The sequence below is a fragment of the Chenopodium quinoa genome, unplaced genomic scaffold, assembly GCF_001683475.1.
Source record: "Chenopodium quinoa cultivar QQ74 unplaced genomic scaffold, ASM168347v1, whole genome shotgun sequence".
Lineage (NCBI taxonomy): Eukaryota > Viridiplantae > Streptophyta > Magnoliopsida > Caryophyllales > Amaranthaceae > Chenopodium > Chenopodium quinoa.
In genome coordinates this window covers 484,137-506,938 of record NW_018743051.1, presented here as the reverse complement: position 1 = coordinate 506,938, position 22,802 = coordinate 484,137, and the positions used below count along the sequence as shown (strand labels likewise).

The window sequence follows — 22,802 nt, the reverse complement described above, 5'->3', positions numbered from 1 at the left end:
ACAAATCCTTTATCTCTTCCCACTTTTTATCCAAAAATCACCTAAATTTTTTTTTTCACCCCCTTCTTCTCCGATATGTTCCCCGACGACGGCAACCAAAACACCCACAACTTCACTTTTGAAGAAGATTTAAGGAAGATAAAACAATATTTCCTTCTAATTACGGCACTTGTAGTTCTATTAGTAGCAATATTAATTTTTGTCATTATGTATAAGTAAAACTCACTTATTTTGTCGTTTTAGTATATTAAAAGCTTGTTTTTGTTTTATTATGTTGTTTGTTGTTATTAATCATCATTGTATAATATTACCGTTATCATTATAATTATTGTTACTACTGTCATTGTTGTCGTTTTGCTGTTTTTTTTTTTTTGCAACTAACATGATTAATTTTTGCCTAATCATATAATTACTCATAATAATAAACCAAGGGGGAGAAAAGACTACATTATTTATGGTTTATTATTATTAAATTTAATAATCACATGTTTTATTGACCTAATTATAAATATGGAAGAACTTAACATGTGAGTTGTACATATAATTTGTCATTATAAACTAATTATCACGTAATTTGTTGTAGCTAAAATGGGAGACCTTATGAAAAGACAGTTCAGCATCTTAGATTTATCTGGAAAGAAATTTCTGGAATGGAAAGTGGATGCAATGATGAATTTGAAAGCTCAAGGTTTGGAGCACACTGTTAAAGAAAATAAAAGTCCCTCTGGTCAAACAACTGATGCTACCTCTTCTGCAATGACGGTTGAAAAACCTATCACTGAACAAGATAAGGCAAAAGCCTTAGTGTTGTTAAGGCATCATTTACATGAAGGCCTTAAAACTGAGTACATGATGGTTGAAGATCCCAAAGAATTATGGGATTGCCTTAATGAAAGATTTGGACACCACAAAAGGGTGCTCCTGCCTAAGGCATTATTTGATTGGACAAATTTACGGTTCCAGGATTTCAAATCTGTAATTGATTATAATTCAACCATACATGAGATAGTGTCTATATTGAGATACTGTGATCATCCGGTTACAGATGAACAGATGATTGAAAAAACACTCACTACCTTTCATGCAAGTAACATACTGTTGCAAGAACAGTATCCTGAAAGAGGTTTTAAAAAGTTCAATGAATTAATGAGTATATTGCTTGTTGCGGAACAAAATAGTGAACTTTTGTTGAAAAATCATAACCTGAGACCAACTGGGTCTTTGGCCACTCATCATGAGGCAAATGCAACAAATTCCTATCCACCCGAGTCAAATGCTACAAGAAGAGGTGGACGTGGTAATTACAATGGCCGTGGAAGAGGCCGTGAAAATTATCGCGGACGCGGCCGTGGTCGTGGTAGAAATAATTTTCAAAGAAACAGTAATTTCAAAAATTTTGAAAAACAGAAGGGACAGTCATCTGGAAGCCACAAACAAACTCCTTCGAAAGGAAAAGACACATGTTACAGATGTGGCATGACAGGACATTGGGGACGTACTTGTCGAACGGCCAAACATTTGGTAGACCTTTACCAAGCTTCTGTAAAAGGCAAAGAGAAAAATGCAGAAGCAAATTATGTTAATGAGGAAAATGCTCCTTGTCCCAGCCTTGATGTGTCTGATTATTTCATGGATAATGCTGAAATTGGAAATGATTTCATTCTTGGAGAAAACAACAATACTTAGGTTTCTCATCTACTAATGTAACATATGCTATGTTTTAATGTATTTTCTTAGTTCCCTGTATTTTAAATTTCTAGTCATGTACTTTAAATCTCTATCATCAATAAAAGTTTGTATGATATTATTCTAAACTAATCTCAAATTTATTTTATGAAGATATGGATCTACCTGAAGTTAGTTCCGAATATCAATGCCTTTTGGACAGTGGAACAACACATACTATCTTAAAAGATAGAAAATATTTTTCATAACTAAAGTTGTTTCAAGCAAATGTAAACACCATTTCCGGGTCAGCTAAATTAATTGAAGGATCTGGAAAGGCTTGTATAATGTTTCCAAATGGAACAAAATTAATAACCAATAATGCTTTATATTCGAGTAAATCTCGAAGAAATCTCATAATTTTTAAAGATGTACGCCAAAATGGCTATCATCTAGAAACAATGACAACAGATCAAAAAGAGTATATATGCCTCACGGCAGAAAAACATGGCAAGAAACATATATATGAGAAATTGCCAGCATACTCTTCGGGGTTATATCGTATAAACATACGACCCGTGGAAATCAATATAGTATCTAACCAGAAGTTAGATGACAAACATTTGATTATTTTATGGCATGATCGTTTGGGACATCCAACAACTGGGATGATGCAAAGAATAATAGCACATTCAGTTGGACATTCAATAAGAAATGACAAAATTCCCCGATCAGATGAATTAACATGCTCTGCATGTTCACTTGGCAAATTAATAATAAGGCCATCTATGAACAAAATTGCTACTGAATCTCCAAAATTCTTGGAAAGAATTCAGGGAGACATATGTGGGCCAATTAATCCAGCATGTGGACCATTTCGATATTTCATGGTTTTAATTGATGCCTCTACACGATGGTCACATGTTAGTCTACTTTCAAGTAGAAATGTTCCCTTAGCAAAATTACTTGCCCAAATCATCAAATTAAGAGCACAATTCCCAGATCATACAATAAAGAAAATAAGACTTGACAATGCTGGGGAATTTACATCCCAAACATTTAATGATTATTGTATGTCAATTGGAATTGATGTTGAACACCCAGTAGCTCATGTTCATACACAAAATGGTCTAGCTGAATCACTAATTAAGAGATTACAATTGATTGCAAGACCATTATTAATGAGGTCAAGATTGTCATCATCTGCTTGGGGACATGCTATAATACATGCAGCAGCGCTAATTAGATTGAGACCTACAGCTTATCATAAATTCTCACCACTACAACTTGTTTGTGGTCGAGAACCAAGTATCTCACATCTAAAAATCTTTGGTTGTGCTGTATATGTTCCCATTGCTCCACCCCAACGAACAAAAATGGGTCCACAAAGAAGGATGGGAATTTATGTCGGGTTTGAATCCCCCTCTATAATTAAATACCTTGAACCATTGACTGATGACTTATTTACGGCTAGATTTGCGGACTGTCACTTTAATGAAACAGTATTCCCAGCCTTAGGGGGAGAGAAAGTGGACCCACATAAGAAAGAAATTGAACTCATTTGGAATGCAACACAACTGTTGATGTTAGACCCACGAACAAGTATGTGTGAACAAGAAGTTAAGAAAATTGTTCATTTACAAAGTGTTGCAAATCAATTGCCTGATGTACTTGTAGACACAAAGAAGGTGACAAAATCACGTATACCAGCAGAAAATGCCCCTGCACGTATTGAAATCCCAACTGGTAATAAGGCCATAGAAAATGAATCTCAGGCACGCAGAAAGCGTGGAAGACTACTTGGTTCAAAAGATTCTAAGCCAAGAAAATTGAAAAGATTGGATGGAATAGAAAATGAGATTAATGATGTTCCCCCGTCAGAAGGTCAAGAAAAACCAAATGTGGATGAAAGTAAAGAAAATGATGATAATCCAAAAGGGGACGAACAAGAAGACAACCCTACCGGGAATGAACAAGATGTTCAAAACATCGATAACAATGAAATTTCAATGAATTACGTCTCTACAAAGACTCAGTGGAATAGGAAAGATGTTATCGTTAATGAAACATTTGCAAATTCCATCGCAATCGACATCGTGTCTGATGAAAATGATGTTGAACCAAGAACTGTAGAAGAATGTCGACGTAGGAGTGATTGACCAAAGTGGAAGGAGGCAATGTTGGCTGAGTTAAAGTCACTTGAAAAACGAGAAGTTTTTGGGAAAATAACCCTTACACCAGCAGGTGTAAAACCCGTTGGATACAAATGAGTATTTGTAAGAAAACGTAATGAGAAAAATGAAATAGTTAGATACAAGGCAAGACTTGTAGCCCAAGGATTTTCTCAAATTCCAGGGATTGATTATGAAGAAACATATTCTCCAGTGGTTGATGCAACTACATTAAGATTTCTGGTAAGTTTGACAGTCACAAAAGGACTGCAAATGCGATTAATGGATGTAGTGACTGCGTATTTCTATGGGTCACTCGATACGGACATTTACATGAAAGTCCCCGAAGGACTAAAACTACCAGAAAACCACAAGCCTAGACAACTGCTTTCCATAAAACTAAAAAGGTCACTTTATGGATTGAAACAATCTGGAAGGATGTGGTACAACCGTCTGAGTGAATACCTATGAGAGAAGGATTCAAAAACAACCAAGTTAGTCCCTGTGTTTTCATAAAGCGATCACAATCCGGATTCGCTATCATTGCAGTTTATGTTGATGATTTAAATATCATCGGAACCCCAAATGAACTCGAGAAAACTGCAAAATACTTGATGAAAGAATTTGAGATGAAAGACCTTGGGAAAACTAAATTTTGCCTTGGACTACAAATTGAGTACTTGAGTCATGGCATTTTTGTCCATCAATCAAACTATACAAAAAGAGTTTTGAAACGTTTCTTCATGGACAAAGCAACCCCAACCAACTTCCCAATGGTTGTTCGTTCTTTGAATATGAAAAATGATCCATTTAGACCCCGAGAAGAAAATGAAGAGATTCTGGGTCCAGAAGTACCATACTTAAGTGCAATTGGAGCCTTAATGTACTTAGCTAACAATACTAGACCCGACATAGCTTTCTCTGTGAATTTGTTAGCCAGGCACAGCAATGCACCAACATATAGGCATTGGAAGGGAGTTCGACACTTACTCCGGTACCTACGAGGGACACAAGACCTTGGTTTATATTACCAACCAAAACAAGATGCTGCTCTCATTGGGTATGCAGACGCTGGATACTTATCAGATCCTCAAAATGCCAAGTCACAAAATGGATATGTATTCACTTATGGCGGCATTGCAATATCATGGAAATCAACAAAGCAGACATTGACCGTGACATCATCAAATCATGCAGAGTTGATAGCCCTCTATGAAGCAGGACGGGAATGTGCGTGGCTGAGGTCGATGATCAGTAATATCCAAAAGGAGTGTGGAATGAACGCAATAACAGAAGACCCAACCATCATCTTTGAAGACAATACAGCATGTATCGCTCAAGTAACTGAAGGATATATTAAGGGAGATAAAACGAAACATATTGCCCCAAAACTGTTCTTCACACATGATCTGCAAAAGGACGAGGAAATAAATATCCAGCAAATTCAGTCTTGTGAAAATCTTGCCGACCTTTTCACCAAATCACTTCCTTCGAAGAAATTTGAACAGTTAGTTCACAAAATCGGAATGCGACATCTTCGTGAACTATGTTGAGATCATGGGGAGTATTATATGTACTGCACTCTTTTTCCCTTCGATCAGGTTTTTATCCCACCGGGTTTTTCCTGACAAGGTTTTTAACGAGGCAGTATACCAAAGCATATAATACTATATCGTTGTACTCTTTTTCCCTAGCTATGGTATTTACCCCATAAGAGTTTTACCTAGCAAGGTTTTTAATGAGGCAACAAATACCTTTCTGTATAATAAGTATGGGCATTCAAGGGGGAGTGTTAGAAGATAAATATGAATGTCTATAATTATTTGATTTGATTTCACAATGTTCACACAAGTCCAAAGACTTGTGAACTTGTGTGGCATTATATGTAAAACTCTTGGCTATATAAGTCATGTTACCGGAGCAATATACATAATAAATTTCTCCATCTTCTCTTACTCCTTTATAAAACTTTCTATCGGTAAAACTTTAACAATGATCTATTTTTCAGGACTAATCACTTATATCTTTCGTCGTTTATCTACAAATAAAGTTGTACGGATATTTCCCTATTAAAGCGATCGAAAACTATTGTCAGAGAATAATAGGAGAAAACAAATACTACTATATTAGATTCTTGAAGTAAAATAATACAAATTGAATTGGCAATACCATTCTAGAACCTTTGCTTATCAAGTAACAAAATTTAACATAAGTTCATTAAGTTGATAAACAACCTTTGCTTATCAAGTAACAAAATTTTATTTAATGAGATAATTTTGCAAGTACCATTTGCAATTTTATCTATTTTTACCCAAATAATTACAATTTTACTCCTTATTAACTAGAAAAACCGAGACAACTGCATATACTTTATTATAAGACTAGTTTTGTGCCCCGTGCGATGCCCGGGTTGTTTATTGAATTTTAAGATGAAGTTTTAATTCAAGTTAACTTAGACCACACCCTAATAGGTCTACATAGTAATAAAATTCTATTAGATTGTGAAGTTTATATACTTGTATTATTTTAGCCGATTAGTACATATTATAAATGAATGATTTACGCTTTAAACTACTTCCTTCGTTCCAAAAAACATTATGATACAAAAAAATAAATTTATATGATAATTTTTTAGAATTATAATCTAATAATTTTTTTGAATAAAATTATAATTCAATTTATACGTTTGGTATTTTATAAAATTATTCTAAGCTAACAATTTTATCTTAAAATTCTATCCAAATAGAATTTTAAACTAACTTTTTACCTCATAAATAAAGTCTATTTAAATCTATTTGACGTGACACGACACTTGGTGAAAAAGTTAAAATGTCAAATGTCGCAGCCTCGTGACACGGCTAAAAGTTTAGCTTTATATATTAGTTATATGATAAAGAGTAAGAAACAAAAATACACTCGTAGCTGAGAGTATTTTGCATACAACATCAAACTTTTTGTTATTTTTTAAAACTCTTAAATTAATCAAATAATTAATGTCCTTCTATTGTTACTCCCTCCGTCCCCAAAACTTCTAACCTTTTGGCCTAATTTTAGCCCCAAAATGATCGACCCAAGTAAGATTATCTAACAAATGACTTGATTCACTAGTCACAAAGTCTAGAGAAACAAGGGTTTCAATCTAAACAAGGGTTTCAATTGATATGAAACAACCAACAAAATCAAGAAAAGAGGGGAAAAATCAACTAACAACAACTTCAAATCAACAAAACAAGATAAATCTATCTCAACAAACACTAAGGGCCTTTTCTCATACGTTGAAATTCAGTTCAGTTCAGTTCAGCTCAGTTCAGTTCAATTCAGCTCAGTTCAGCTCAGTTCAGTTCAATTCAGTTCAGTTAAACTCAATTCAGTTCATTTCAATTCAGTTCAGCTCATGTAATTTCATTCTTTTAAACTCTTATTACAACGACAATAATAATAATAATAATAATAATAATAATAATAATAATAATAATAAAAATAATAATAATGTTGCTCATATCTTTACTAGGATCGGCTTTTCAATAGCTAGAGGAGTGGGGGCCCATATTGTATCTCGGCTTCCCACTAATTTTCTATAGGTTATATAACTTTGTATGTTTTTGAGATTAATAATAATAATAATAATAATAATAATAATAATAACAACAACAATAACAATAATAATAATGATCAATAAATAATAATAATAATAATAATAATAATAATAATAATAATAAATAAATAATAATAATAATCAATAAATAATAATAATAATAATCAATAAATAATAATAATAATAATAGTATATTTTTCTTAAATATTTTAATATGTATATTTGTATATAAACATATGTATAATAATAAATAATCAATAAATAATCAAAGATCACTAATCCGTAGTTAAAAATCACTAATTAATAAGTTCAGTTCAGTTCAGATCAGTTCAGTTCAGTCACTGAGAACAGACCCTAAGAGCTTGTTCTGATTTACTGAACTGAGCTGAATTGAACTGAACTGAATATTTTATGAGAGAATTTTTTTTTGAGAATTACTGAACTGAAAATAATTTGAAGAGAACATGCCCTAAGATATTTGAAATAGGGGTTCTTAATCAAATCTAGCACAAAGTAAGGCTAGGTTTAAGGTGTAACCACAAAGATTACAAAGTAGTATTCACAAACAAAGCAAATAATCACAAAGATTATGGGTAGAGAGAGAAAGTCTCATTGATTTCAAAATTAAGTAAAGTTCATCCCAAAAGAAAGCTTAGCTCTATTTAAAGGCTTTACAAACAAACCCTAAATTTTTTAAATTACACCCTTTAGATTATAAATGAAGGACCAAGATTAAAATGCAAAAAAGGAGCACAAAAGAAAAGAAGTTTCCGCTCAAAACAGGGCCTCGGGAGAAGCCGCTTTAAAAGGTAGGAGCGGGCGCTCCGCACTACTAAAACTTTAAGTGACGCCCTTTCTGGAGCTCCTCGCGACTGCCTAGACAGCTTAACATCAAACGCTCACAACTTCTTCGCTCCTCGCGACTGCCTAGACAACTTAACATCAAACACTCACAACTTCTTCGTTTCTAGCTCAAATTTGGCATGAGATATCATTGAAAAGCTATCGGACTCTACTTTCATCTCCAGTTTGAATCACATGAAAATTTCTTGTAACTAAAAAGATATGGCTAAATGAAATAGTTACATCATACATTGATAAGTTTTTTTCTTGGCTAACACATGAAATCCTTGGAGCTTTATTAATAAGCAAACAAAACTTACTCAAATTTGATTAGTCTTTGTCAAAAAAAAAAAAAAAAATGATTATAGTCAATCCCAAGAGGTGACCATCAAGGAGTTTAGCGCAGTTCATCTAGGGTGGCAAAAGAGATTGAGCATATTGAAAAGCAAGTCTAAGCTGTGGTCAATTTGTGGAAACCACCAAGTATTATAAAATGACTTACAAGACTTCTATTTAGGTATTCATCTACTTATACTGTGTTCATTTAGAGCATGTTCTCATACGTTTATTATCAGTTTTGTTTCTAATTTTCTTCTCTTATAAAACATTCATTTCAGTTCAGTCAATGACAACAGGCCCTTAGTTTATGTATTCTATCATACCCCAAGCATTTTCACCCTGCAAGTTCTATTGGCGATATCATGAGCAAAATATTAGACCACATTAGCAAGATCTCTAATTAAAAAAAATAAAAGAATTATGGAAATAAAAAGTCAAGATCTCCCACGTTTAAGGTTACTATATAACCATCACACGCAAAGATAAATAGTTGGTTAATTTTCTAGAAGTAGAATCTAACTTTAGCACCTTTCGGTCAGACAAAAAATGTGCAAAAGCACAACCTTTTACTCCCTCTAGTTATTTTTCCAATCCATTGAATATGAAAAAGCAAGAATAAAAAAAACAATACACTCCTAAAACTCAACATAAAAGAGTATCTTTCAATCGCTTCAAGCCTTCAATACAATATATGTTCACATCTGAAAGAATGAAAGAAAACGATATACATCTCGCATAATCGGATATATCAATCTTTACATAACCAAATACATTGATCTTAGATAACCAAGCAGATGTGCTCAGTGACACATTTGCCTAACATCTCAGTATCAAGTCCAAGCAACGAAGACTCGAACTTGTGGACATGTCAATGCTGCCTGGTTCAATCATCTAACAGAACTAATGCTTACAAACAAGAAACTACCGTACATCAAACAAATACCAGCAACCATCCTCATTGTAGTAATCCAGCAAAGCTGCAAAGTAGTTGTACAGGCTAACAGGGTCTTCAGCTCTTCACAATTGACAGTTTCAAACCAGTCAACTATATACTGAATCAATTATTCAATACCCTATTGTCGATAGGTGATGAATGTAATGTGAATTCCCTCATGACTTCCTAAGCACGAACATAACAAATTATTGAGATCATGCAAAGAGATGATTATCAAGGATCACAAAATTTTTACTCAAGTCAGGAAGAAAAAAAAATCACAAAAATCCAATCCTCATATTCCACAGGCTGTCAGGCATCTTATCAATTCATCAATCTTCACATTCAAGTCTGCAATGGACTACTCAACCAAAATGAAAATTATCACCCATGCACATGAATATACAGAGCTATTGAAGATTATCACGAGCAAGCGGGCATAGCACAACACAGATACTAATTTAACAAGTGGTCTATGAAAAGCAAATGATTCCTTAGGTGTAACTTGGCAAGTCAGAATATCAATAAGCTATAAAAGTTGATGTTCATGAGGATTTGCATCCTTAACACATCTAATTAAATCCTCACTCTTGTCAACATAACCACCCATCTAACATTCGGAAATTCCCAACAAGTCGAAGATCTTAAAACTAAAACTGTACACCTTATATATTCACGAACGACAGGAGCAAGCAGACCATTTTATACAATTATACATCACTTCACTAGATAAGAAAAGGACCATGCAAAGTGACTAATTGTATATGCAGTTGAACAAAAAAGATTTTAAGAAAATTTGAAAAGACACTAATTTGGGGCTAACTTGGCAAGTCAGAAATAATTATGCCTCAAATATTTTATGTTCATGAGGAATTGAATTCTTCACACATCTAATTGAATCATCATTCTTGCCAGTTAACATAAAATCATCTCATCTAGATTAGTTAACAACCATGACAATTCAAACATGTTTAAGCACCAAAAGAAAAAAATGCTTTAAAAACATTAAAAGTCATAATACACTATATAATTTTAAAACATAGTACAAAACATCCTAATTAAGATCATGGCAAGTCAGAAATTATTATGCCTCAAATAAATTAAGTTCATGAGGAATCACTTCCTTCATACATCTAATTGAATCATCATTCTTGCCATATCTTAAAATCATACTTCCTATAATCTAGATATACTAAACAGTGCCTAATAAAGACACTACCCAAATTTCATAATAAAAATAGTCATGTTAGTATAAAAGACAGCCTAATGAAGAATTTTGGCAAGTCAGAAATTATTATGCCTCAAATAAATTAAGTTCATGAGAGATTGTTCTCTTCACACATCTAATTGAATCATCATTCTTGCCATTACCTTCACCAATCTATGACCAACTATACCAATCGAAAGTTCCTAACTTCCATGGTTCCACCAAATTATAAACTTCACAATACCTATATCTAAGCCTAGACTAGACTCTTTCAATGTTACATTAACCCTACTTATGCCAATCGGCATTGTTATCGTGTCGTGTGAACTTGTGTCAACTCAATTATCAAGTTCCTAACATTACCTAGCACTCAAAGACAAATCTTCAATAAAAATTTAAACTTTAATAGATTAAAAATATAAAGAGTTAAGAGCATTCAGTATGAGTAGGAGGTTTTTATCCAATTCACGAACTTGGTCGGTTGTATAAAGTTTCATCATCATAATGCTCATTTACAACAAAAATTAACAAAAACTTAGCAATTTAATAGAGTTTCATCAGAATATTGGATTATAATACATCAAAAATGACACTAATTAGTGCCTCAGACGACCGTCGTGAGATATTAATCCAACATCATCACCTGAGCTCCATTTTTAAATTAAAAAAACACTAATTAACACTAAATTTTACCAAAAAAATAATCATCAAAGAAAAAATTTCAACATAATTATTTGGCAAGTCAGATAAATCCCTTAATATTAATATATAAATCACAAGAAAATAAATTCTTCTTATAAGAATAAGAAGTTCATCATTCTTGCCAATAACATAATAACATTACTATCAAATCCAACAAGATTAAAAAAAATGTTTCCCCACCTAAAATCAAGCCATTTAGAACCCACATTTGGGTATTTTAAACACTAATAAAAGAAAATTTAAAACACCCAAATGATTAAAAAAGGAAAAATGGCTAAGACAATTAGGGAAAGGTAAAATGGGAAATAACTCAAAAGGAAAACCCTAAAGAGAAAAACCCAGAAAAAAGAATTAATTTTGCGCAGCTATGACTCGAGACGCTTCCATTGTTGTATAATTGGAAGGCGATCTTAAAGGCCGCGCTTATTTTCATACAATCATTCAAACCCCAGAATTTTTTTCAAATAAAACAAATTAAAAACCTAAAATTGCTATAAATAAACTGAAATTTTTTAATTTTAAAGGAATTTATTTTAGAAGAAAGAAAACTCACCTCAGAAAGCTGAAGAAAAAGATGAATTTGCAGAAGATAGAGAAAGAGATGGAGGTTTGAGGAGATGAAGATTGGGGTTTTTGTAATAGGGTTTTAGAATTAAGATTGCTAGGGTTTATAAAAATTTGGATTGACGGCTGTTTGTTAATATGGATTGGGCTTATGGGTTGAGACTTGAGTGATGATTATATTGGGCTTAGAATTGAGTAATTCTATAGGTAATTCCTAATACCTACAAAGTACAATACTACAACCCCTTTAGCCAATTCTGCCTACTCCCCCTCACCAAATTACCAAAATAAGTAAATAACCCCTCACCCCACTAACCGCATCCCACTAACCTTCAATAAAAGTAACTGCAGTTAATTTTCTACCCCACATATATATACAAATAAATGAAACAAAAAAAAAAAAAAAATCAAAAATTGATCATATTCTACATTTTTTTTCATCCGCAATTTCTCTCTCCATTTTTCTCTCATCAAACCTTTGAAGCACAATTCTTAAAAATTTATTGCAAATTTGTTACAATCTCAACAACAATGAGTGATCTACAAGAAGAATATGCACTAGCAAAAGAAAAATCAAAATCGTAAGTACACTTCTGCAATTTTTTACAATTAAACCCTAATTTTTAATATTTTGTTCCATTGTAAGTAAATTTGTTTAATTTCTTGTGTAGACCACAAAAAGAAGCTCCAAAAGGCAACAAATAAGATGCTAAAGTTTCGTAAGTGGAGAATTATTATAATTAAACACTTAATTTTTTAAACAATTGTTCAAAAACAAGTTTCGTAAGAAGTAATTTGTTTAATTTCTGTTGTAGACCACGAAAGGAAGTTCCAGAAAGCGAAAATAGTGCAGTTTCGTAAGTACACTACAAGAAATTAGTAGTTTTGCGACAACCAAAATTTGTCGCAAAAATAGCTAAAATCGTCGCAACAAATAGTTACGACAGCCAACCGTCGTAATGGGTTTGTCGTTATCAGACATGTCGCAAAATTTTACTTTTACGACAGTTTGACTGTCGTAAAAAATAATTACGACGGTTTCACTAATTTCAGCGACAGTTTTAAATTTCATCGCAAAAAATAAGCTTACGACAGCCAAAAATTGTCGCAATTGTACGACGATCTGGAAAACTGTCGCAAAAAAATTTAGCGACGGCTAGTCTTTTCCTTGAGTAGAGCTACGATCGTTGAAAAGAACTTCCACTGTGGTACATCTCTTGCATACATCGCTGGAATATACAGCCTTTTCGGATAGACGGTCTAACGATTTGTTGTAGCCGTAAGGGTGATTCTCATCTGATTCGCCTGAACGCATTTGAAAATTTGACAACCTTTGCGATCCCGAACAAATCTTTATCAAAGAAATGACAATAGGGAAAAAGATGATTACTTTTTTATGAACCCTAACACACAAACAAACCCTAAACAAAAACAAACAACTAAACTAACAAAAACTAACGACTCCACCATAGGGAGACAGACGAATATCTACACTACTTGTGTAGATTTATTGAAACCCAAATTGCAAAACTAAATAAAATTACACTATTTCCGGCTTAAACACCTGAGAATTTGAAGAAACCCTAGAAGAGAGGAGGAGAGGAGAGGAGAGGCTCTATATGAGTTATTTAATTTTGGCAATTTTGATTAAATTTGTAATTTTTGGGAATTTAATTAGCATAGGATTCACATATAAAGAATCTTTCATTGTTAATCTACTGTTGTCGTATGAAGAATTTATTTTGGCAGTTACGTTGTTTAGCTCTTTCACTAACCCTTATGTATCTCATCTTATCCATATACTTGTATTAGTATATGATTCGCATTTGTGAACACGTATATGTATCTTCGTTGCATATGAAGAATAATTTGTGAATCGAATTAGGTAGTGTTTGGATTCAAGCATTTCATTTGAAATCTAGAATTTCAAATTAAATTTAGTGACATTCAATTCCAAATTCTCTGTTTGGAAAAAACTTAGAATTTCAAACTTATCAAATTCTCTCTTCCTTGCTCTACTCCCTGACATTCAAATCTCCCATATTGTTCATCCAAATCTCTCTCTTCATGTTCATCCAAATCCCCAAATTGTTGACCCAATTAGGGGAGAAATCGGCATTAATCAACCAAAATCTACATTCATTATTTAGATTATGACATTAATCAAACCAAATTGGCATCCAAACCAAGCGAATTTGAAATTGGCATTCAAATTGACATGTCAATGGTGATCGGTGATTAGCAAATTGATTATACTACCTTAGAAACTTTTCGACGGAGGAGAACGCACACAAGTTGCTTTAATGGAGGATAGAATCTTTAGTTTAGAATACAGAGTACATTGATGGAGGAGAAAGAGATAAGAAGTTGCTTTAATAATGGAGGAGAAGAGAATACAATGTAAATAGATGGAGGAGAAAGAGCTAAGAAGTTGCTTCAATGGAGAAGAGAGAAAAAAAAATTGGGAAAACGTCAAAAGACCTAGGAAAGAGAAATTGGGGATTTTATTTTTATTTTTTTTACATGTTAGAATTTGAAATGACATCATATGAGATGGAATTTGTAATTCATTAATTTGGTATTATTATTCAATGGCCTGGATTTGGCCCAAATCAAGATTTCAAATTTTTGCATTACCCAAACAACTCATTTGGTCCAAATCAGAATTTCAAATGAAATCCTTGATACCAAACAGACCATTAGTAAATTTCAAATGTTAAAGGTGTTTCAATATGACCACTTTTACTTTTTGTTATATTATTATCAATCACATAAACCACCTTTCAATAACACTGATAGAATATACGATAAATATTCTAGATATTCTGTTATAGTAGGAGCTATATTTTGTGAATATTTGTAATTATCTTTTGAGATTCCTAACGAGATTAGGATTCTAGATTGTAACCCTTTATATACGTATCAATGGAATACACTCTAATCCAAGGAGTTTCACATTATCTAACATGGTATCACAACTTTAGGTTTTTCGATCTAGCTTCGCAATTTTTTTATTCAGTTTTTCAACCCAATTCTTTTTCCGGTTACGTCTCCAATTTTTTGATTTTCCAAAGCAAAGAAATTAATTTGGTTAACTCCCCAAAACTAATTGGTGAACCAATCAGTTCTCTACTCTTTTTTTCTATTTTTCGTTTGCTTTAGTGTACCTAATTTCTTGATGCCATCATGGGTAAAGATGGAGAATCTTCTTCTTCTTTTGACTTCCATCCTGCTCTAGGTGTTAACAATATCAAGAATATCATTCCACTTATTCTTGACCATGAAAACGTGCAATATTCAAATTGGGTAGAATTGTTTGAATGTCATGCCCACGCATATAATGTGCTTGATCATATTGACCCTAAAACGCCTAAGCCGACGGATTTATCGGGTGATATGTGGACACGTCTTGACTCCATTGTCAAGAATTGGATTTATGGTACAATTTCTGAGGATTTGTTGGAGACAATTCTGTGTCAACAGATTTGGGACAAACTCAAGGCTATATTTCAAGATAGTAAACAAACAAGAGCCGTTTATCTTGAAAATCAATTTAATGCTCTGCATCTCTATAATTTTGCAGACATCTCTTAGTATTGTTGACAATTGAAAATTTTAAAGGATCAACTTGCTAATGTTGACCAGCCCGTATCGGAGTAAAATTTGGTTATTCGTTTGGTTTCAGGGCTTGTAAACACCATCTTCGATACCGTGGCTGCTATGATTCAACAAACGGAGCCATTAGCTTCGTTTGAAAGAGCCCGATTATGACGATTATGCCCGTCGGGGGGTTATTCCTCCCGATTCACTTACTCTCGATTGGTTCCAATACCCCCAAGGAGGGTATTCTCACCCCGGTGTGCGTATGGTACTTATGTGGACTACTCTTCAGTCCACGGATATGGGGGTGATGCTCCTTTTGGGGGTATGGGGGGGAATGTGAACCCTAACTACTTTGCACGTAGTTCGGGTTATGGTGGTGGTGGACCGAGCCAGGGTGGTGCCGACTCGAGTCATAGAGGAGGATATGAGAAGATGGATGACGATGAGGAGTAGCTCTTCCTAGCTACCCTCCCAAGTCAATGAGGGCATTGCTTGATTTGGCTTGGGGGGAGATTTCTTGTATATATGGTAATCCTCTTTCTCTTTTCTCTATTTATTGCTTTCCTAGTGTAGTTTTTTTTGCTTTCTTATTTATGAAAAATTGAAAAAAAAAAAAAATTAAATAAAAAAATTGAAAAAAATAAAAAAATAAAAAAATATGTTCCAATGAATTATAAATTATGCTTCCCTGTGCCCCTTACTTGAGAAAATTGTTTTGATTCTTGGTATTTGATGATAGGCATTGTGGATTAGTTGATCATGATTTGATGTTTGATTGCCTTGAAACCTTTACATGCGTCAATTTTGTCCAACTACTTGTGAATATAGTGCTTGACTAGTTGATTTGGTAAGGAATGTGTGATAGTTCCATAGTTCCTGGTATGTCAATGAGTTTGAGTATTGGTTTGCAACTATTAGTAATATTTATATGATTCATTATTATGCACATTGTGGAGGACGAAGGCATTTGTTCTTTTAGGTAGCCTCCAGAAATTGTAGATACATTTGTTCCCTTCTTGCTACCCATGTTGTTGCCTTGACCTTTTGTTGTTTATTAGCCGCATTACAAGGCCATTTTGCCCCATTGGTTACTAGTCCCAAGCTTGGCTTGGGGGAGCTATTAGTGAGTGAGGTGAGGGAGTTTGTAGTGTGCTTATTATTTGCACAATTTGGGTGGGTTTTTGAGAAGTTGTTTTGTTGTTATTCATGTTTATTTTTGATGAGTTTGAGAGTTATATTTTCTTGAAAAAATAAAGCATGATATTATGAAAAAAAAGATAAGTTTAAGAGAAAAAAATGTGGAAAAAAATAAGTGGACTTCAAAAGAAAAAAAATGTTCAAATGTTCTAGTTGGAGGTTGATCAAAGGAAAATAATTTTGAGCCTCAATGAAAAATTCAAGTTTGGAAAATAAAGTTTGTTTATTCACTTTACTTCTTCATTATTATATCTTATGAGTGAAATTGTAAGAGTTGGGTTTATTTATTATGATTGGAGTAAATTTGGTTGATGTTGGAATTGGTTATGTAAGAGATGTTTGATCATTTTTTATTTTGATCATGGTTTTGATTAGGATATGACTCATTTAAGCATAACTTTTGTATCACTTATTCCCAAATTTATCCTACCCTTTACCCTGGCCTTACATTACAAGCTTTAAAGACCTTCTGACCTTTGTGCATAGAATTGTATGAATGTGAAAGTGTTGTTTATCAATGCAAGTTATGATTTGGCATATTTCGAGTCGACTAGTAGGATTGAGCTTTCATTGTTTTATACACACGAGAGTATGAGTTGGGAGGGCATTGTTCACATAAAAGGGTTGGATGGAGAGCGATCGAGTACATCTTTTACTCGCCACATAAATGAGAGTTGAGTGTGTGAGCACTAGTCTTGAATTCTATATGCTCTTGTGGTTTGCTCTGTTTGACTATTGTTAGGGTGATTGGTAATTAGATGGGTTTGATTGGTTGACTTTGAAGCATGTTTATTTGATTTGCCCTGGATCGTTTGTATTTGATTTTTTTTACTTTTTGGGGTGAAGCATATTTATTGATTCGTTGATGAGATCTTTGCTTAGGGACAAACAAAGGTTTGGCTTGGGGAAATTCGGATTGGGCCGAGAAATCAAGCCCAATCGAAGTCCGAGCCTCAAAGTGAAGCAATGGCCCGATCGGGCAGGAGGTCGCCCGATCGGGCGCGGCAAGGCAATGGTGCTGTGCGTGCATAAGCGTGCCCGATCGTGCGAGCGTCTAGCACGATCGGGCGATGCTGCGGAGAAGGAACGCGAAGAAAAAGGCGGGCCCAATCGGGCGCGTGTTTCTATAGGACCTGATTAGTTAGTTTTAATTTTTGTTTTAGGAAACGTTTATATATGAGTTTTTGTACGGAATTTTGATTATCTTCTCTCTTAGACTTTCTCTCTCTACTTAGGATCTTTTCTCTCTCTTAACTTTTCTCTCAACTCTTGTTCTTGATTGTTTCCATTAATACAGATTAGTTTGGTAACGATTTCTCTTCTCTTAATCTTAGTTATTTAATTTACTCCTTCCATCATGACTTGTTTTATTACTTTGATTAGTTTAGATTTAATTATGTCTGAGTAGTTTAATTCTAGGGCTTATGGGGATCCATAAATAATATGAAGAGGTAATTTATTGTTGTTAATTATCAATGCTAGATTAATTTCCTATTGATTGATTTAATGCTCTGTGACTAGATTAGGCCTGATCTTTTATGCATGAGTTTGACAACACTGATTCGAGATTCGACAGATGAGAATTAATGTTTAGGTCTAGTTTCAATAGGCAGGTTAATTTATAAATGGTTAAGTCGAGATTCGAGAGATGAGATTTAATATCGGTAGAGTAATTCTGTGATTGTAAAACGTAGCAAAAGCCCTTTACAATCTGGTTAATTGATGCATTGGTGATTGACTATTATTGATTATTGGTATTGCATGATAATTTCTTATTGAATTGTTTTAACGTTTTACAATTGCGGCTTGTAAAAGTATAGCAATATTAAATTGATGAATCGAGAAGATGTTAATTTGATATTAAAGGCTATTTTCATTAAGAACTTAGATCTAGTAAGTTGCGAGAGCCTGTTAGATCTATGTTGATTAATACATTGCGAGAGCCTGTTACAGATCAGGTTACATCCCATTTGATCCTGAGATCAAATGTTCCTTCCATAGATAGATAAATTTCTTCTAGCAAATCCTGGCGGATTCTGGTGATAATAACAATAATCACCGAGATCCTCTGACTGGTTCTAGCGATTCAGAGACATCATCAGACGCAGAATCAGAGATGACGGCTCCAAAGAAGCTTAGTGATTATTCACAACCAAAGCTCACGGATTTTCCACATCTCACCCCTACTCCGGATCTTGATGGGGTTTAATTTGAAATTAAACCTCAATTTATAACGATGATAGAGAGGAAGCAATTTTGTGGAGCCAAGGGTGAAGACTCGAATCTTCACATTGCCGACTATTGTCAATTTTGTAACACCATCAGGCAAGCCGGGGTCACTCAAGACCAAATCAGGGAGATTCTCTTTCCCTTTTCTTTAACTGGAAAAGCTAAATTGTGGTTTAATGGCTTAAATAGAACTACACTTGGTATAACTGACTGGGAAACTCTTGTTTTGAATTTCTATAACAAGTATTATCCTGTAGAGAGAACAACCGTACTACGGAGTGCGATTCAGAACTTTGCCCAAGAAGCCGATGAGTCTTTATATGAGGCTTGGGAGAGGTTCAAGGACTTACAAAGAGAATGCCCTCACCATAATTTAGCGCAATGGCAGTTAATCCAAGCCTTTTATAACGGCATTGGAAATTCCTCTAGAATAATTTTAGATTCTGCAGCTAGTGGGAGAATTATGAATCTTAATGTTGATGATGCAGGTCAGGTTATTGAAGACATGGCGATACACAATTCCCAATATGGGAACCCTAGAGGATTTGCTAACAAGGGGAAGCATAGTGTTGACTCTGTATCCTTTTTGCAAGCTCAACTGACCACTATTTGCCAAAAATTAGATAATCTAAGCACTGCTAATGTAGCTAATGTTTCTGCGATTAATAATAATAATTCTAATGAGGCTTTATGTGAAAATTGTGGTATTGTAGGTCATTAGGAGCAAGATTGCAGGAGTTCCGTGGAGCAAGTTATTGCCTTCCAAGCTTATAGGCAGAATAACCCATACTCCAACACCTACAATCCTAGGTATCGGAATCATCTGTACCTTTCCTACTGGAGCACTAATGTTCAAAATCCACCACCACAAGAACCACAGGCGCCACAACAACAGCAACAGAAATATTATCATCCCAATGCTAGCCAGAAGAACCAACCACAACAACCCTCCTCATCTTTTGACCCTTCTCTGGTGGAAATTAGAGCAATGTTGGCTAATATGCAAAAGCACATGGAGAGCAGAGATGCGACAATTGATCAAATTCTAGCGCATAATAAAATTGTAGATAATCAAATTGCGCAACTCTCCGCTACCCTACAAGCCCGCCAACAGGGAGCTCTGCCGGCACAGCCGACTAGGCTTACGGATCAAGCATTTGCAATTACTCTAAGGAGTGGTTCAAACTATGAAGGGCCCCCTATGCCCAGAGTTGATGAACCTGTTTTATTAAATAATGCTAATCTTGATTCCGTTAAACCAAACAATGTAGTTGATAGCCCTGCAGGGCTAAAGGATAGTACTAACATATCTAATTCTACATTGCAGGGTACGACTCCAGAGAAGGTGGCTACTCCAGACAAGAGTAATAATGCTCCAAAACCAATTATCAAACTTCCATTCCCCAATCGTCAATTGAAGACAAACTTGGATAAGCAGTTTGGTAAGTTCCTGGAGGTGGTAAAAGATTTGAAGGAAATAGTTCCCTTTACTGAATTGATCACACAAATCCTCTCGTATGCAAAATTTATGAAAGAAATATTGACGAGAAAAAGGTCTATTAGTGAGGTAGAGACGGTAGCTTTCACTGCAGAGTGTAGTGCCGTACTTCAAAATAAGTCTCCACCTAAATTAAAAGACCCGGGTAGTTTTTCTATCCCTTGTCATATTGGAAATCTCTTGATTGATAATGCATTATGTGATTTGGGTGCTAGTGTTAGCGTCATGCCATTATCTGTGTGTTCTAAGTTGAATATGGGTAAATTAAAAGCTACCAATATAACTCTACAAATGGCCGACCGTTCTTTCAAATACCCCTTAGGTGTTTTAGAGGATGTCCCCGTTAGAGTAGGTAAATTTTATATACCTGTAGATTTTGTTGTTCTTGATATGGTTGAGTATATGAGAACCCCAATTATTTTGGGTAGACCATTCCTTAACACTGCAGGAGCAGTCATAGATGTAAGAAGTGGTAAGTTAACATTATCAGTAGGGGATGATAAAGTTGTTTTTAATCTGAATAATACCCCTAAAAGCTCCATAACTGAGGAGAAATGTTTCAGTGTTATGTGGTTGAAAATTATTCTAACAAGCCCCAAGCTCTTGAAAAAGATCCCTTGGAGGCGGTATCTTGTGTTGCATCCTTTTCAGATGAGATAGACAAATGGCAGGAGGAAGTCGATGCAATAGAAAGAGCGCTTTACACTGTTGGTCTTGGTTTCGAGGATGAACAGGTGGAACCGATCGAGCAAGTTGTGCGAATCGAGCCTACGGTAAGTGTTCTGCCAGATCGAGTTGCAAGTGTTGAATGCAATGGCAACTTGAAGCAACCTCCGATCGAAGAAGGATATTTAGTGCGTAGCATTGAAGGTCCTCCAGTCCAAGTCAAGGAGGATCCACTAGTTAAGGTGATTTGGCGTCCCATAGGGTATGTCAGGAAGCCGCATCGCAGCCTGAACACCGCTAGAACGGGTGAGAAACCATCCGATCAAGCGTTAGGCCAAAGGTCCTAGATATTGTACTTGGTAAAAAGGTCGTGCGGGACCTAGATAAACCAGCGCTTTGCGGGAGGCAACCCGTATTTCTTGCTTTCTAGACTAGTTTTCCTTTTTATTTATATTTATTTTTATTTTAGAGAGGCGAGGAGAGTGAAATTTTACCGTTTATAAGTGTTTTTGTACATGTATAGGTTTAAGAGGTCAAAAAAGTTAGAAAAATTTGAAGACGAAGAAAAAGCTAAGGAAATCTGACTGGGATCGGGCCCGATCGGGCGGGGGCTCGCCCGATCGGGCGCGCAAGTAAAGCAAAAGTCCAGCCTTAAATTCGCCCGATCGGGCGCGCAAGTTCAGTTAGAAACTCAAGCAAATTTCGCCCGATCGGGCGCAAATCAAGTGAAGGAAAAGATATGTCGGGCGAAGCTCGCCCGATCGGGCGAGTAAGAGGGCGAAATTTTCGTTCGTGTTCGCGCCTGATCGGGCGCGCAACTATGGTTTTGGAAATCAGAATTATCCGCTCGATCGGGCGAGGCTTGCCCGATCGGGCGCGCCTATTTTGGCCGTCCCTTTAAACTTTTCCTCTTCTTTCTTTCCTCACTTTCTTCTTATTTCATCTTCTTCTCCATTACTTTCTCTCTCTAAAACCTCCATTTTTACACCTTCAACTACACTTTCAATCCAAGATCTTCTCAAATTCATCCATCAAAACCTCAAAATTCTTACATATTATTAATCCTCACATCTTCCTCTACATTTCCCGCCTATTTTCTCCCACTTTCTCTGATACTTCCTTCAAACCCCTAGAGAGAGAAAGCTCCAAGCATCAAATTTTTCCACATATAATGGCCTCAAAACGTTCAAGGACACAAAGGGGTGAGAGTTCGAGGGCACCACAACAAACGGTCAACCCGGATCTTCAAATTCCGGGGTGGGAGGAGGTTGTCATTACCTCGGAGGAGCAACGGGCCAGGATGTTAAACCTCATCGATCGTCAGGTAATCTCTACCCGTTTTATTCATCACCCCACACTAGTTAGGTTAGGCTTAGATAAATATTTGGAAAAATTGTCCAAAGGTATAGGCATGAGTGGTTTATTTCAAATGTGCCACGATACGTATGACTACTTAACATTAGAATTTATTTCAAGTTTTAATGTTATTAAAATGAATGCACTAATAACTCATGTACAATTCCGATTATTAAACAACAATGTGAGACTAACTCTTAAAGAATTCGGAAAGTTGTTTGATTTGAAATCGG

At 34.9% G+C, this 22,802-nt stretch overlaps 2 protein-coding genes and 1 long non-coding RNA gene across 3 annotated transcripts; 2 read left to right on the top strand and 1 right to left on the bottom strand.

Moving 5' to 3' along the window:
• Positions 1–588: 588 nt before the first annotated feature.
• LOC110731042 lies at positions 589–1,686 on the top strand. The gene is made up of 2 exons (XM_021910894.1): positions 589–1,381; positions 1,484–1,686. The coding sequence occupies exons 1-2, from the start codon at positions 589–591 to the stop codon at positions 1,684–1,686; spliced, it is 996 nt and encodes a 331-aa protein (XP_021766586.1).
• Positions 1,687–9,255: 7,569 nt separating this feature from the next.
• Positions 9,256–12,480, bottom strand: LOC110730974. The gene is made up of 2 exons (XR_002513214.1): positions 12,010–12,480; positions 9,256–9,733 (listed from the first exon to the last, which is right to left on the bottom strand). It is a non-coding gene; the product is annotated as an uncharacterized LOC110730974 (long non-coding RNA).
• A 2,726-nt stretch (positions 12,481–15,206) lies between these two features.
• LOC110731041 lies at positions 15,207–15,614 on the top strand. Its single transcript, XM_021910893.1, has one exon. The coding sequence runs from the start codon at positions 15,207–15,209 to the stop codon at positions 15,612–15,614; it is 408 nt and encodes a 135-aa protein (XP_021766585.1).
• Positions 15,615–22,802: the final 7,188 nt, after the last annotated feature.